The sequence below is a fragment of the Netta rufina genome (assembly GCF_964035555.1).
Source record: "Netta rufina genome assembly, chromosome: 15".
Lineage (NCBI taxonomy): Eukaryota > Metazoa > Chordata > Aves > Anseriformes > Anatidae > Netta > Netta rufina.
Genome location: NC_140138.1, coordinates 11,252,088 through 11,266,931, shown reverse-complemented (window position 1 = coordinate 11,266,931; position 14,844 = coordinate 11,252,088). Strand labels below are relative to the sequence as shown.

Below are 14,844 nucleotides of genomic sequence, written 5' to 3'. Positions count from 1 at the left end.
TAGACATATGCAAAGTGAATATTTTAATTGACAACTAAACTAAAAAAATTCATTTGAACACCAATAGATTTAATCCACCACATAAAAGATCAAGACTTTTACAGTCTGTTTGCCTTTATGTTGGTAAGCCAATGATAACTACTAAAAAAAAAAAATAAAATCTTGCAAGTGATAAGTACTTTGAAACTTGTAAGATTTCCCACTAAATGTAGTCCTGAAATTAAAGGCTTTATGAAATATACTACACACAAAATTTGTATTTTAGCTGACAATGAAATCCTTGTTAAAAGTATAACACAGAAATTGTATAAAATGAAAGTGCCATGTGGTAAGGTTACATACCTGATAAATATCTAAAGCTTGCATTGCATATTTTACTAGTTTTATATAAATTTGAGTCTCCTTAGGTTGCAATTGCTTATTGGGAATGAATTGTGCTTCTGAAAGAAGACAAAATACAACAGTAGTTACTTATTAAAATATAATGTGCTTTAATGCTAGACTTTTAATCATGCAATTGCAAAAGATAAGTGTAATTAAATAGTATGAAGCTTTACCACCAGGAGCTTTGCATGATGTTATGCCCCATGTGATTGTCTTGACACCACAGACCAAGGTTTTTACTAAGCTTCGGCAGTCTGTGACCTGAAATGTCTGTTTGTCTTCTTTTTCTTTCTCCCCTTGTTTTTCAAACACAGGCACTGGTGCAGGGGCCACTGGAGTGGCCGGGGCAGGAGACGGAACAGGAACAGGTGCTGCGTTTGCTGCTGTTGGTACTCCAGGCAGTGCGGCTTCAGCAGCCCCAAGTTCAGACTGTGGCTTGCATTTTTTAAAAATTACAGAAAGCTGGTATCGTGCTATAGTGTGAAATTTCAGAACAAAAACCTAGGAGCACAAGGACGAAAGGCCAATAGAAGAGCAGACCAGAGAGGGGGAGGAAAAAAAGAAAGTAGTAAGTTTCTTCTTCACAGATTGTCCTAAATTTAATAATACTAATACTTCATGTCAACGTAAACCAGTAAAATTTACAACTGTATTTCTGGAATCATTCAAACAAATGCAAACATTTTTAAACATATCAAAAAAGTATGTTTCCTTTAAACAAGTTCAAATGATAAAAATATTTGCTGAAAACTAAAAGCTCATCTCTCTACAGTTATATTTAATTTAAAATGAAAAGCAACTTCAGTTTATTTTTCAAATACTTACAATTTCAGTCTATTGACTACTAAGCATAAAAAGCTAGAATCTGTCAGTTAGTAAGATGTCTAAAACTAAAATATAAACTGACAGTGCATGTAGCACATCAAATTTAAAAAGCAACAATCAATCCAGCAGAACATGTCCCCAGCAGAAAATGTCCCCAACATTTTGCCTCTTGGCTGGTAATAAACAAGGCTCATGTTGCACAGGTATCAGTTCAAAGTTTTCTGTACCTTTCAAATAAAATAAAATAAGCTGTGCTGGGGCAATGTTTAGTAGTTCAAGGATAAAATCAAATAATCTGGAGATTACTAAAATGACCTCCTTAGTGTATTTAGAAGGATGACAGCCTGTAACACAGAAGTGTCAAAGATGGAGGGGACACACTACTTGGCTACATCAAGCAGGTGGTTTCACTTGTACTACACCATGGTTGAGAGCTTTTAGAGCACATCTGATGATTCTATGATTTTTAAAATTTAAAAAAAAAAAAAAAAAAAAAAAAAAAAAAAAAAAAAAACCTCCTCCATATAAAAGACAATCCTTAAAAACATCATCATGTCTTGTAAACATGGGGTTTTCACATCTCACAGATTGGTCTATGCCAAAAACCGGTGAGATAGTTGTCTTTCAGGATTTCACTATCCAGAAAAGAAAAAACAAACCATCCAAATAAAAATCATAAGGCATAATAAATATAATCCCTAAATTATAAATTTAAGCAGGGAAAAAGAGGAGATTACAAATACAGCATAAAAAAATAAGAAATTCCTATCAGCATAGGCATTTAGATTCCCACTTTGAACCAAGTCACTCAATAAATAAGCTGAGTTGGCAAAACATCTCTACTGTACATAAAGGCATTATCCCAGTTGCAGAGAATTTCAAAAAGCCCTTCTCTGAATTACAGAAAATGAAACAGGATGCAGACTGTTTCTATATATTTTCCTTTCTGAATGAGAAGGAAAGTGCAATTTACAATGTCAAATAATAGTATATTCAACTTATTATCAAAAATATGAAACAAATCAATACCTCCAGCATTCTCATAAGTATGTCTCTACCATTTCCATTTTCCTGTTCGCTTTTAGACCGGATACAGTCTACCAAATTTAGCAGAAGCTTGCAAGACATTGTCTGAATACTGCTAGGCAAGGACTCATCGTCAATGTTCTTGGCAAACAACTGGACAGCAAGGGAGAGATCATTGAGTGGTAAATGCTGTCGGACATGATGCACCAGGTCTGCCAGTGTACTGTACGCAAGAGGTCTATCAGTAAAAACAAGAAATGAAGAAAACACTTTGAGGACAATTATAATTGTTGCTAATTGGACTTAACTAATAATTACTGCCTGAAGCTATTTTCATGATTCTAAACTAAACCTTTCTATTTTATATGCAAACACGGTTCACACAGCTTTTTCAAATACACAAGAAAATTACTGTATAACTCTACCAAAGATGCATTAATCCATTTCACAACACCAACGTTAGAATTACTCCTCTCATCTTTATTCAACCAATGTCGAACATCCTCAGCACACATTTTCATCTACATACAGATGAGAACAAATTAGGATGCTTTAAACCACATACGAAGTAGAGCTGGCAAGCTCTTTCAAATAATCCTTGATGACTCATGATTTCAAAAGTAGTTATGAAAACTGATAAACTCTGAAAATAATTTATTTTCAAATACTAAGTTTAAACATTTAATAGAGAGAACACTCCCAGACCTACTACGTCTTCAATAAGGTACAGTTGGTTCTGAAGCAGAAGGAAATAAGTCTTCTGGTACACATACCTGAGTTTGGTAAGCAAAAGCACCTAAAAACTAGTAGACTGTTGAAGACATAGAAAGTATGCCTTCTCCTTGTTTTTCTTTTTTTTTTCCCCCTCCAATTGTTATGTGAACAATTTTAAGATACTTATTGACAAAACAACTTAAGTCTCATTCAGATTTTATGCTGGACACAAGCTTAGGTAGTAGTTTCATGACATACTGGGAAGATACTGAGTTGGATTTCCTGTGACCATTGTTTTGGTTGCTTTCTGCAAGTCAAGTAATTTTCCTTCACCCGTTCATCTCATTTTGCCTGATGCTCATGCTGTGCTATTCAAGTGCTAAAAAGCAACCGTGCCTTACAGCAGCAGAAGCCCATCCAATATTAGAAACTAATGAGGGAATGTAGAATTATTCAGGGATTTGAGTGATAAGACAAGGGGTAACGGCTTTAAACTACAAGAGGAGAGATTCAGATTAGGTATTGGAAGAAAATCTTTATGAGGGTGGTGAGGCACTGGAACAGGTTTCCCATAGAAGCTGTAGATGCTATCCCTGAAAGTGTTCAAGGTCAGGTTGGATGGGGCTTCGGGCAACCTGATCTAATGGGAGGTGGTCCTGCCTATGACAGGGGGTTGGTACTGGGTGGTCTTTAAGGTCTCTTCCAACCATTCTGTGATTCCATGAAAATGAGTTATGTAAGTATTTTGAACTCTATACAGACATAGTGCTAAGTATTAGTTAATCTGGAAAGAAACCACCCTGGCGGGCACTCAGGAAGATATTCCAACTTTTATGTCATACCTCAGTGTTTCTCGAGCAGTATATCCAGACCCAATTAGTATAGATTCATCAAAGAGCTTGTCCATGCATGGAATAAATTCTATAGTATTAAAAGAAAAAAGAAAAAAAAAGAAAAAGAAAATGAAAATGAAGGCCATACATGATGACCGGCAAAAAAAAAAATCAAAATAACATTAGTTAAGCATTAATCCACTTATCCTAGATATTTAAACCAAAGTCAGGAAATTTCACTATAAAATTTATCCCCGGAGCTTACAAGAGACAGCTTCATTTGCAAGCAAACTTTCAATTAACCTCTGGTAACTCTACTGGCTCCTTGAGTTAACTTCACAGTATGCAATCAAAGCAACAGCACTAATGCAATAAAAGTACAATACAAGTTAGTGTTGGAAAAGAAAAAAATGTTTCCATTAATTTCAACTTCACAGAAATTTTTAAACATAACAAGTTATTGCCCAGGATGAGTTTGGACAACACTGTCCAACATAAAACTCTTGTTTTGTAGGGCATCTACCACATAAGCTCTATTCCAAATATGAGAAAGAATATATGCAACTTGGGATACAAGGAACAAAGGAGAGATAACAGTAACAAGTTCAAATGAAAAAGCAAGATCAAAGAAGCATTTTCTTTCTTTCTAAATACATAACTCAAAAAGTTAATTAGGAAAGTCTACCCTAAAGGCAGATGATGGCAATGAAAGGAAGGGTTGATTGCTCCCACCTTCAAATAACACAGCAAGCTAAAATTTATTAACAAATAAGCAAAAACTCAAAAAGAGAGAGAGGGGCATCCAGCAACATTTATTCTTCAGATTTCCGAATGATATTCTAGATAAAAATTCAGCATTTTCTGAATGAAACTTGAAATGGCCTACAAATCACTGTGGTCCACTTAAATGAAAGAGATAACATGGTAGACTGTCTGCTTTTACAAGAATGTTACGTTCTGCAAAACTATAGGGGAAGAGGAAAGGAGAGCATCAGCATTGTTTGGGCCACAGGAAAAGAGATCTGGAAGACTTAAGAGTGGAAAACACAAATAAGCTATGGAAATAAAGGCAGACTTTAGATACAAAGACAATTCAATATTTTACAAGGCAACCACCACAGCACTCATGACATGAGATTAACTTCAGTTATAACTAACAACTAATACTGTGGAGGAAAGAGATGGATCAAAAATTTGCTTGGCAGGGAGGGGGAAAGAAAGAAAAAAAAGCAAAAAGGCAAAACAGTCCAAAACAAGTAGTATGCAGTGTACCTCTTAAATACACAGAAATAACTGAAATCTTTCCAGTTTATAAATACGTTATAAAAAAAAAAAGTAGTACATACGGCTCCTCAAGTCTGTTGTTAAAATGTGCTTAGCAGCAATCAGAAGCTCCTTCCGGAGGTGGGCTGTTTCTGCTGGACAGTTGGAGAGTAACTGCAACATTCCTTTTACCATTTGCTGAGAGTATTTAGCCACTAATTCCTATCAAAAAAATCATAAGAATACAATTATTATGACATTCTACTTTAAAGCTCTGCTTTCCATTTGCAAAAAAACATTCAATTAAAATTCACTGACTTCTCTTTAGGAAGATTACTGATAAAAATAGAACACAGTAAATGCAGTAGCCATTCCGTAAGTGCTTGAGGGGGGTACCACAACATTTTTACTTTGCATTCACATGAGAATACTTCTGAAAGGACAGCCAAGTAAAGGCCTGTGGTTCTACTTGCTACTCATTTGCTCTTATCTCCAACCCCCGATGCACTGCAGCCATTCTAACAGACTTCCCACCATATAGTAACCAATCTGTTGCAGTAAGAATAATAATAAAAATACATCGTACCTGGTAAATTCTTATAATGTAAGCCAAAAAAGACAATGTTTTAATTTGAGCAGCGATAAAATCAGCGTACAATTCCTTGTTATAAAGTTTATGTTGCCTGAAATGAAATTGAACAGTAGTTAACTATTCTTTTCCTCCTCTTTAATACCTTCATCCAGAAAATTCACAGAAGTATCAAATTACATCATCTTAAACAGAGGTTACTGCTTCATAAGGAAATAAATTCACCATGGGAGAGCCCAACTCTCTGCCATTCAAATTCCCAACATTTTATGCTCTAAGTAGAAATGCACAACCCTGAGGCAACCATACAATTTTCAACTCCCTACAGAAAACCAAGCTAATACATTGGCATCAAACAGTTGGCTCCCTTCCCCTAGCTGGGGCCATTTTTTCTCCAAGCAACATTCCCTCCCACAGACTTGTTCGTCTCTTGAGTTTCAACCACTTATTCAGATCATCTGGGAAGATAGGGAAAGACAAAGGTACTACTGCTGCTGCACTTCTCAGCACCACTTGCTCCTCCTTAGAAACATCGCTCTGTAAAGCAGGTAGAACAGTGGCCAGATACCTGCAACATCACAAAGCTTCACCCAAGCTAGGCTTGGAAGCACAAAACTGTATCACCAGTGGCTTCATAAAGATAAGCAACTGCAAAGTCCTACCTAACATGATCACCATTGCATACTATCTGTGGTAATACAGATTTATGTCAGAAACTGTTAAAAAAAAAAAAAATCAATGTCAAATAAGAAATTGGGATCTAGTGCACTACTGCATATATTTTTAGTGACATATGATGGAAATATTCACATTTGCCAATTATTTCAACTACAGAAGTGTTATCGTAGGACAATTTTATGTCAAATAATCATAGTGCATTTGATCTCAAAAGTAGCTAAGACCAGAAGCAAAAACTGAAAAGGTTTGAGACAAAAATATTTTGGGCAATCTTGAATAGCAGGTTAAGAAATTTATTCCATATATCATCAAAATAATACTAAAATGCTTACCTGGCTTGAGCTGAAACTTGTATTATAATAGTGTTCATAATCAAGGGCACAAATTCAGCTACCACATTGTGAATGTTCAGTTTGTAGAGCTTTAAAAAAAAAAGTATTAGAGAAATTTACAACTTGCAATTGCGTTCAACATATTTGAGAACTAATCAGAGAAAATGAAGAAATCTCAATTGATTATTATTACACCATATTTTAATCTTGAAAATAAGGTAATTATTTTTAATAATATGCCAGCCAGCAAAAGTTAGAGAAACAATTCAGTAGTAAGAAGTATTTGCATGCAAAATACTGTACTATACTAACCTGATACATAAGAACAACAATAATAGGTAGCTCAGCCAAGACCTTCAGAGATAAAGATCCTCTGGGTATTATAGAATGCTGAAAAGAGAATACATGTTTTATGAACAATTTAATTATTAATTCAAAAAGGTGTTTTAAACATTTTTAAAGAATTGCTCATTTTTGTAACACTCTATTTAGAGATAACATTTAAGGAGCACAAAGCCTGTTGGCATATACATTAAATAAAAATTCCTTTAATTATGGTTGCATAGCAAATACCTAAAGAGCTTCAATTAGCTTCTGCAAATAAACCTTGATAAAAGAAATAAACAAACTAAAATCAAGCCTATTACATTTATCTGCCCTCACAACTTGGGGTATTGTGATACATTCAATCCCATAGTTAAAATACAGTTAAAATACTCACTGTTCTTGTTTCACTGTCTTCTCTCTCTGGGTTCACTTTCACCACAATTGTTGTAATCATGCCAACCATTTCAGGAGGAGGCACAGTGTTCTCTGGAATCACCTGAGGATTCTCAAAATACCGATTCTACAAGCAAACAGACAGCAAAAGAAAATATAATAATGTTAGTTATAGTCAAAAGGACATTCATCTCATTAAAACTCTCATTAGAATTGGTATTTGGGTTTCTTTAAAGGGCTATACGTGCAGCCAACAAATTAATATTACATAAACATACCTCCGTTTTCTCACTCTATTAATACTGTGCTACAAATAGAAGGTTTTTCAGTTCAAAGTCTAAATTTCTCCATTTTATGAAGTATTTCTGTTAAACGTTTTTCTTTAGACTACACTAACCATAGCACTAAACAGAAAAGTAATTACGTTCATATCTTTAAGAGGTAAAATTAAGACAAAAATTAGTTTAATGACTATAGCAATGGCAATTTAGGAAATAAACTCACCACTACTTTCGGAAGTTCCTTGTAAATCTGCTTCACAAAGTCCAAAAAATGATGGATCTAGGAAGGAAACATTTGCTTTACCATACAGACAAATTCACGGTTTTGAATCTGTATTAGTGGTACAAGTACATAAAGTCTTTAGCCACTACTAGAGTGCACTTTTCACAAGAGTAAAGGGGAATCCGAAAGTGTTCTTCAGGTCTTTATTCTGTTCCACCATTATTAATTTGAAATGCACTTGGAAAGAAACGGATTTAACTATCACTTCAACATTGTTCCAGTACAGTATCAATAGGAGTAACTGCTATAAAACAACTAAGTCTTCCTAGTAGAAAATGAAGGAGGGAAAGCAGCAGAAGGAAAATGCAAACTTTCCAATAGTTCTCCACAAGTCACAGGAGCAACACAAGTATGGACAGAAAAGGAGAAAAAAGGCAGTTTTCCTTTTCCAGGCGTTTCCTTTCACCATCTTTCACAAACTAAAAGGGCATCAATTCTCTTCACTTCTGAGGATATTTTATTCTTTTTGGTGGTCCTCTTAAGTCTAACCATATTGCCCATAAACACCTGAAGCAAAAAGAACTAGGCTTTAACAGTTTGTTTTTTTCTCAGGGGTACTAGAACTGTGCAGTCATCTTCTAAGAATTACTTTAAGGTAATTTCATTTTCCTAACACATGATTACAAGAGGTCAACCAATATAAAATCACACCAGAAATAAAAAAATAAACCTACACATAATTCTGAAAAGAGCACGAGAGTAAGCTCTATATCACATAAGATTTACAACTTACTTCTTGAGTGATTGCTGGTCTGAATTGTTTGTGCAATTCAATAATTATTCTTAAGCAAATCAATACATTTTCTTCATTCTCTGTCTGAAAAAAAAAATAGAACTTTTAGTGAGTATACTGTTGCATTCTTCAACTACTCCAAGACAACTTCAAAACCCTGCAAAAGTATACTTAGCTGCACAACTCGTAAGTGCCCCGTTGATATGAATTTACATGAGCAAGATGCCTTTCATCTGATATAGCTTTACTCTGCATCCTCTAGGTATGGATAAAAGTATATTAAACTGATCTCTACCCCCCCAAGAAAAAAAAAAAAAGCGAAGTTTCAAGCACTCTATACTGTCAGACCTGACTACACACCCCACAGACAGAAAAATGTGAATGGGGCTATTCATGCACAGAGACGCCTCCACAATATTTGCTGTGGGCTTTGAACGACAATGTTTTCAATTCCAAGCAAGAAGCAGAACAAGATCTCTAGAAAAAGGTACTTGAATTTATATAAACTAAGCAAGAAAAGTGCTTCTGAATTAAATATTGTCTGAAGTGATAAAGAACAGTTCCCTGCATCAATAAGAGACAGGTAAGAATAAAACAGAAATAGAAGAAAAAAAAAAAGCGTGAAGAAATCCAGTAGCTAGTAAGACATCACACTGGTGAAGCCTATGTCGAATGCCTTTCCACTCTTGCTACAGAAGCACAGCCAACGTACCTATTTAAAAACTTACACCCCACAATTTTTGGAGATGAAGAAAGAGAACAACTTTCTAGAAGGCCGAAACAGTTTTAAAAGAATATACATATACACACACAAGTAAGAATAAATACCTCTAGAAATCTAAACATCACAGACAGTATGTTTTTGGTATGAAGACGAAGGTGTTCATTCGTTGGTATTCTGTGAATTATTTCAAGCACTAACTTTCGGAGTTGCTGTAAAAAAATAAGAAAGATAAAAGCCCATAAAAACAACAATTCATTATCACATCCTTTTCAACTTTAAGAAAGCCAATTCTATTGCATTGTGGTTTTTTTTTCTCATTGTTCTTAGAAGCCTGTTTGCAAAGTTTATAAGTAATTTATAAATTATTCAGAAATTGGACTTTTTCAATTTCACTCCTAATGACAGATCTGTTTTCAAGAATAAAGTGTATACAGAGATCAGTTCATTGTATTAATCAAGTACTTCACTGAAAAGGAAGTCTACTGCACACATTGGAAAAAGCTAACAGATGCTCTGCACAGTTTACCTGTGCTGGCTTCTCCTGCAGAAACTGAACTTCTCCATCTTGCAAAAAGGTGAGAAACCTGGGGATGATGTGTTCCAGGAATGTAGAATATTGAGGGGATGATGTCACATTCTAATCAAAAACAAAACAAAAACAGGAAGATGACAAAATGGGAATACTACATATTCACAGCCTGTATCAAGTTACGTTCAAAGCCACTAGTAAACGTTATCTGTGACTTTATAAGAGATTTAGTGTTTAAGCCTCTGCTGACCCACTAGAGTTAGCACTATTACTGAAACAAACAAAAGCAAACAAAAATTAATCTCTTCTCCAATCCCAACGCTGTACTATGAGTTTCTCTATTTTAAGGCACCTCAACATAAAAATAAAAATTGCAAAATGCGCAACTACTGTAAACAAAATAAAACCAACAACCATGCTTATACAACAAGAAGAACTCTCACACACACACTCACATTTCATTACCCTAGGATTCCCAAGACTTCTCAGACACTGTTAAACTGATATTTTACTTATTTCTGACAAGGTGTACACACACACACCATCCAAACTAAGCATTACTTTCCATTGTGAAAATGATCTTACGCTACTGTTTACTTGCTGGAAAGTCAGAAGAAATACTGGATGAACAAGCTTCCTCCATCTGCAATGCTGCCTTAAATCTAACTTGGACATCTTGAGGTTTATTTGCAAACTCATCTGCAGTTTACATATGTGCTGTAAGGCAACTCTCTGAAGTATCTAAGATACAGAAGCATACTGGTCTGTTTAATAAAGGTAGAGATAAGAACACAGCTTGCTTTTGAAAATCTGTACAGTTATTTCAGGGTTTTATTCACATCATTTTTTGTATAATGTAAAAGCTATATAAAACCTTCTGCTCTTATAGGTTTCCATTATTATTCTCTCCTTACTGTAAGATTTCAAAATGTGCAATTGTACACGGTATTACACCAGATGCTGTGCAAAGAAAGTCTTGTTTTTTTTTTTCAACTGGAGGGTTTTCAAGAAAGTAGAAAGAGATACTAAGAATGGCACAAAAACATTTTAAACGCAAGACAGTTGTCAATAGCAGATCAGCCCTGATCTTCTCTTCACCTCAAAGGTCTTCCCCAGAAAGTCTGGCTGCATCTTTTCCTCCTATCTCCCCTATAGTCTCTCCAATTTTGACAGCTCCCTCCTATCCTCCCCAGCTTTAATAAGAATGTTCCTACTTTGGAGGAACAAGAAATAACGCAAGTCCTGCTACATGCCAGGAAAGTGGTTCACAAACCATTCAAGGAAAAGCATAAACTCACAAAACCAGCTTATATTTCTGAAAACAACTTCCCAATACCCTTACAACTAGCCCAACAGCTGACAGTGTCAAGCAGTTAACACTACGGTGAAGCATCTCAGTTTAAAATCCCACTTCAAGAAGTCCTCCATCAATTCACATTCAGTTCTACCCCAGCTAGAGACATCCCGATTCATAACACAGCCAATAGGACTTGAACACTGTGACACTGAGCAAAGAGCTAAGAAGTGAAAAATAAAACCTGCTGAAATTTATAGTTATTGGAAGCTGAACTAGACAACAGAGAAGAGTAGACATGGAGACTATGGACACAGAAGTTTAAAGGAAACTATCTAACGTAACATGCAACAATAATGTCCATACACTTCACATTTAAAAAATGGGGAGGAGAGAAAAAAAACAACAAAGCCAACGTTAGCGGTTCCTCTTGCACCCTTAAATATTTCCCAATAAACAGAAAGGTTGTTCAGCCTGGAGAACAGTAGGCTCTGGGGAGACCTCACAGTGACTCCAACACCTAAAGGCAGCCTACAGGAAAGCTGTGGAGGGACTCTGTCAGGGAGTGTAGTGACAGGAAAAGGGGGAATGGCTTTAAACTAAAAAAGGGTAGATTTAGATTAGACTTAAGGAAGAAATTCTTCACCCAGAAAGTGGCGAGGCACTGGAACAGGCTACCCAGAGAAGCTGTGGATGCCCTACCCCTGGAGGTGTTCAAGGCCAGGCTGGATGGGGCTTTGGGCAACCTGATCTGGTGGGAGGTGTCCCTGCCCATGGCAGGGGGTTGGAACCAGATGGTCATTAACATCCCTCCCAACCCAAACCATTCTTTGATTCCATGAACTGTACTTCAACAGAAGTTAATTCATCATCTTTTTATGTAGGATCACACTACAAAATCAAGCAAGTTCCAGGAGAAGAAAGCTATTCTATTTCGAACATTATCAAAACAAGTATTGAACAAGTTCTTCCTTAATGAATACAAGAGCAAGGAGAATCAACTAAGCTTTCAGATTCTAAACACATCACTAAACTAAGCTGTTGAAAACTATTATTTTACTCAGGCATCTAATTACACCGACCTGCCATCTATGAAATAAACACATACAAAAATGCCACAAGAATGTTTTTAGTCCCTTTAGTTACTTCAGTTAGTGTTAAGCTCTGCTCAACCTGTGCACATAATGTAAAACAGTCACAGACATCTACTTACTCACTTCCAAATACTAAGGATTAAGTCTTTTAATTTTATTTTTAGCTTTAATAATACAGCTGTAGTTGTATTCCACTACATTAACCTGAACAAAACAATTCACTGGACAGGAAATTCCATTGATAACTCATAAACAACTGAAATTTGCACAGCTTTGCACATCCAGCACGGGCATGATTTAACCTTGCATAAAGCTTACTTAAAAAGATCTAAAGACGTTACACAGCACTGGAATGGGTACTTCTCTGTTCTTACCGCAGACTAAGCAAGGTCGCATCAAATCAAGCAGGTAAGGACAGAGTACATTATACAAATAGCTTTTTTTTAAGCAGCAACATAACTGAAAACCTACATACAGGGAGAATTACAGTTATTCTAAGATCTTGCATTTATTTGTTCTACAGAACAAGTTTTCTATAACTTCAGAACAGGCAAGTAGTAACTAAGTATTCAATGAAAGTAGAATTTTATTTTGGTTTAATTAATTTATGGATTTTTTTCTGATGCTCATCTGAACTTGACGGTCTATCACCTAGCAAAAGATGTCACTGGAGTCACCTCCACTCCAGATGTCAGACACTGCATCTGGTAGTATGGAATTATTCAGAGGAGTCACAGAGGACCCTCTGCTTCAGGAGGATAAATGTTCAAAATGAAATAAAATTTCAAATACAGAGACTTCTGATCATACAACAAAACAGAAAAAAAATATCACCTTTATTTAAATGGTTATTGAATAAAGATTATAAAATAAAAGCTCTCTAAATTCAAATGCTGTAGCTCTCCAATAACCTGGATAGTTGCTAAATACATCTGTAACATACGCGACATATAATATAAATCTTAAGTCTCAAGATACATGATCTTTTAACCATATAAAATCAGAAATCAAAGTGACACACTGACAAGAAGCACTGACATTCTGGAAGGGTTTTTTGTTTTTAATTACCTCAAAATTTTCGCTGACTTCTTGCATCATTTTCAGTTTAGTTTCATCGGCTGAAAACAGAAATTCAAGCAAAAAAAGTTAAGCATAAGCTAAATAATGAAATAAAACACCAGGTTTGTTGATGAAAGAAGCAGTCAGATCTTATCAGTTTAGCTATCACCGCCAAATTATAAGGCACACAATTCTCACAAACACCCCCCTCATACACCCATCCATACACACAACTCACTCGCTCTTTGACTCAAGCAAATATTGCTCATCATTTTGCTTCTTCAAAAATCAAAGTTTTAACAAAACTTAAACTGAATTCAGCACACTTTTATCAAGTGCGTAAATAATGCCGTGATGCTTATGAAACAAACTACCGAAGAACTATAACTTGCAATACAAAAGAAATCTTACGTGTATTGACATCTGTGAGAGCAGCCACAAACTGAAGGTATTTTTTCATCAAAGTGGTTTGGTCCACCACTGTAGGCCCTTGTGCTGAAACAAATGCCATCTTGGAGGAGGTGGGGGAGCAGCTCCCAGCACATAAAATCAAGATCAAAACACCTACAAATACGTATATTTGTTAGTTTATATGGCTGTTTAATAGCAGCAATTGTATTACCTAAACCTCTTCTTTTGATGCGTCAAAGTGGACGCATCTTTTTCCAAAAGCCACAGCTGACATCTCTTCAGGTTCATAAATGCAATGCCTACCATTTACAGCACTCGAGATCACAAGCAGGTACTTTTGAGGAGCTAAGGTTACTTGGTTCTTGGCATCTGCTGAAACGCCAATGCATTTTGCTGCTCCCGAGAGCAGCAGCAGGCCCCTGGGTGCTCCCAGCACACCTGTCCCCTCACCTCCTGGCCCGGCCGCATCCCAAACCCGCAGCCACCCTTGGGACGCACCTCAGCAGGACTCGCTTCCACAGGCGCCAAAAGTCGTCCCGCCATCTCCAGCTGCCGTTCTCGCTGGTGACGGAACCTGAAAGCAAATTTCACTTGAGAGGCCGGACACCCCCACCCACCTCAGCACCCCCTGGCAGCTCCCCCGCCCACCCCAACGCAACCGAGCCCCCTCCGCAGCACCTCAGGGCGCCCCCACCCCCTGGAGCCCCCCCTTCACCTTCCCCACCTCAGGGCCGGCCGCCCCATCCCCACCACAGGCACCCCGCGAAGAGGGATGCCCGCAACGCCGCAAACCCTCACGGCTCCCACCCGAGGCCTCCGCGCGCGGTGCTGCCGGGGATCCGGCCCCTTCCTCCTCCTCCTCCTCCCCGCGCCGCTCGGGGCCCGCCCCACCGGCCGCGCCGCTCCAGGCCTCGCCTCCCGCCGCTCCCCTGCAGACCCCGCCAGCCCCAGGGCCCCGCCGAGGCCCTACCGCCCCCGGCTCTCCTCACCCCAGCCCCCGCCGCCTCCTTTGTTGCTGCCGGAGGCCGGCGGCAGAGCACGGGCGCAGCGGAAGCTCCGGGCCCAGTTCCGG

General features: G+C 37.4%; 1 protein-coding gene across 1 annotated transcript in view; it reads right to left on the bottom strand.

Annotated features, from left to right (window-relative positions):
- TRRAP (transformation/transcription domain associated protein) overlaps positions 1–14,823 on the bottom strand; it is a 90,826-nt gene extending 76,003 nt beyond the window's left edge. Inside the window, exons 1-17 of the mRNA XM_084295712.1 lie at positions 14,762–14,823; positions 14,271–14,346; positions 13,773–13,925; positions 13,371–13,420; positions 9,912–10,022; positions 9,490–9,594; positions 8,662–8,745; positions 7,869–7,925; positions 7,366–7,491; positions 6,957–7,034; positions 6,645–6,733; positions 5,632–5,728; positions 5,129–5,267; positions 3,792–3,870; positions 2,239–2,473; positions 558–885; positions 343–440 (exon numbers count right to left, since the gene is read on the bottom strand). Coding sequence (XP_084151838.1) covers positions 343–440; positions 558–885; positions 2,239–2,473; positions 3,792–3,870; positions 5,129–5,267; positions 5,632–5,728; positions 6,645–6,733; positions 6,957–7,034; positions 7,366–7,491; positions 7,869–7,925; positions 8,662–8,745; positions 9,490–9,594; positions 9,912–10,022; positions 13,371–13,420; positions 13,773–13,872 — 1,776 coding nt within the window. The 5' untranslated portion in view covers positions 13,873–13,925; positions 14,271–14,346; positions 14,762–14,823. The remainder of the gene's footprint in view (positions 1–342; positions 441–557; positions 886–2,238; positions 2,474–3,791; positions 3,871–5,128; positions 5,268–5,631; positions 5,729–6,644; positions 6,734–6,956; positions 7,035–7,365; positions 7,492–7,868; positions 7,926–8,661; positions 8,746–9,489; positions 9,595–9,911; positions 10,023–13,370; positions 13,421–13,772; positions 13,926–14,270; positions 14,347–14,761) is intronic.
- Positions 14,824–14,844: the final 21 nt, after the last annotated feature.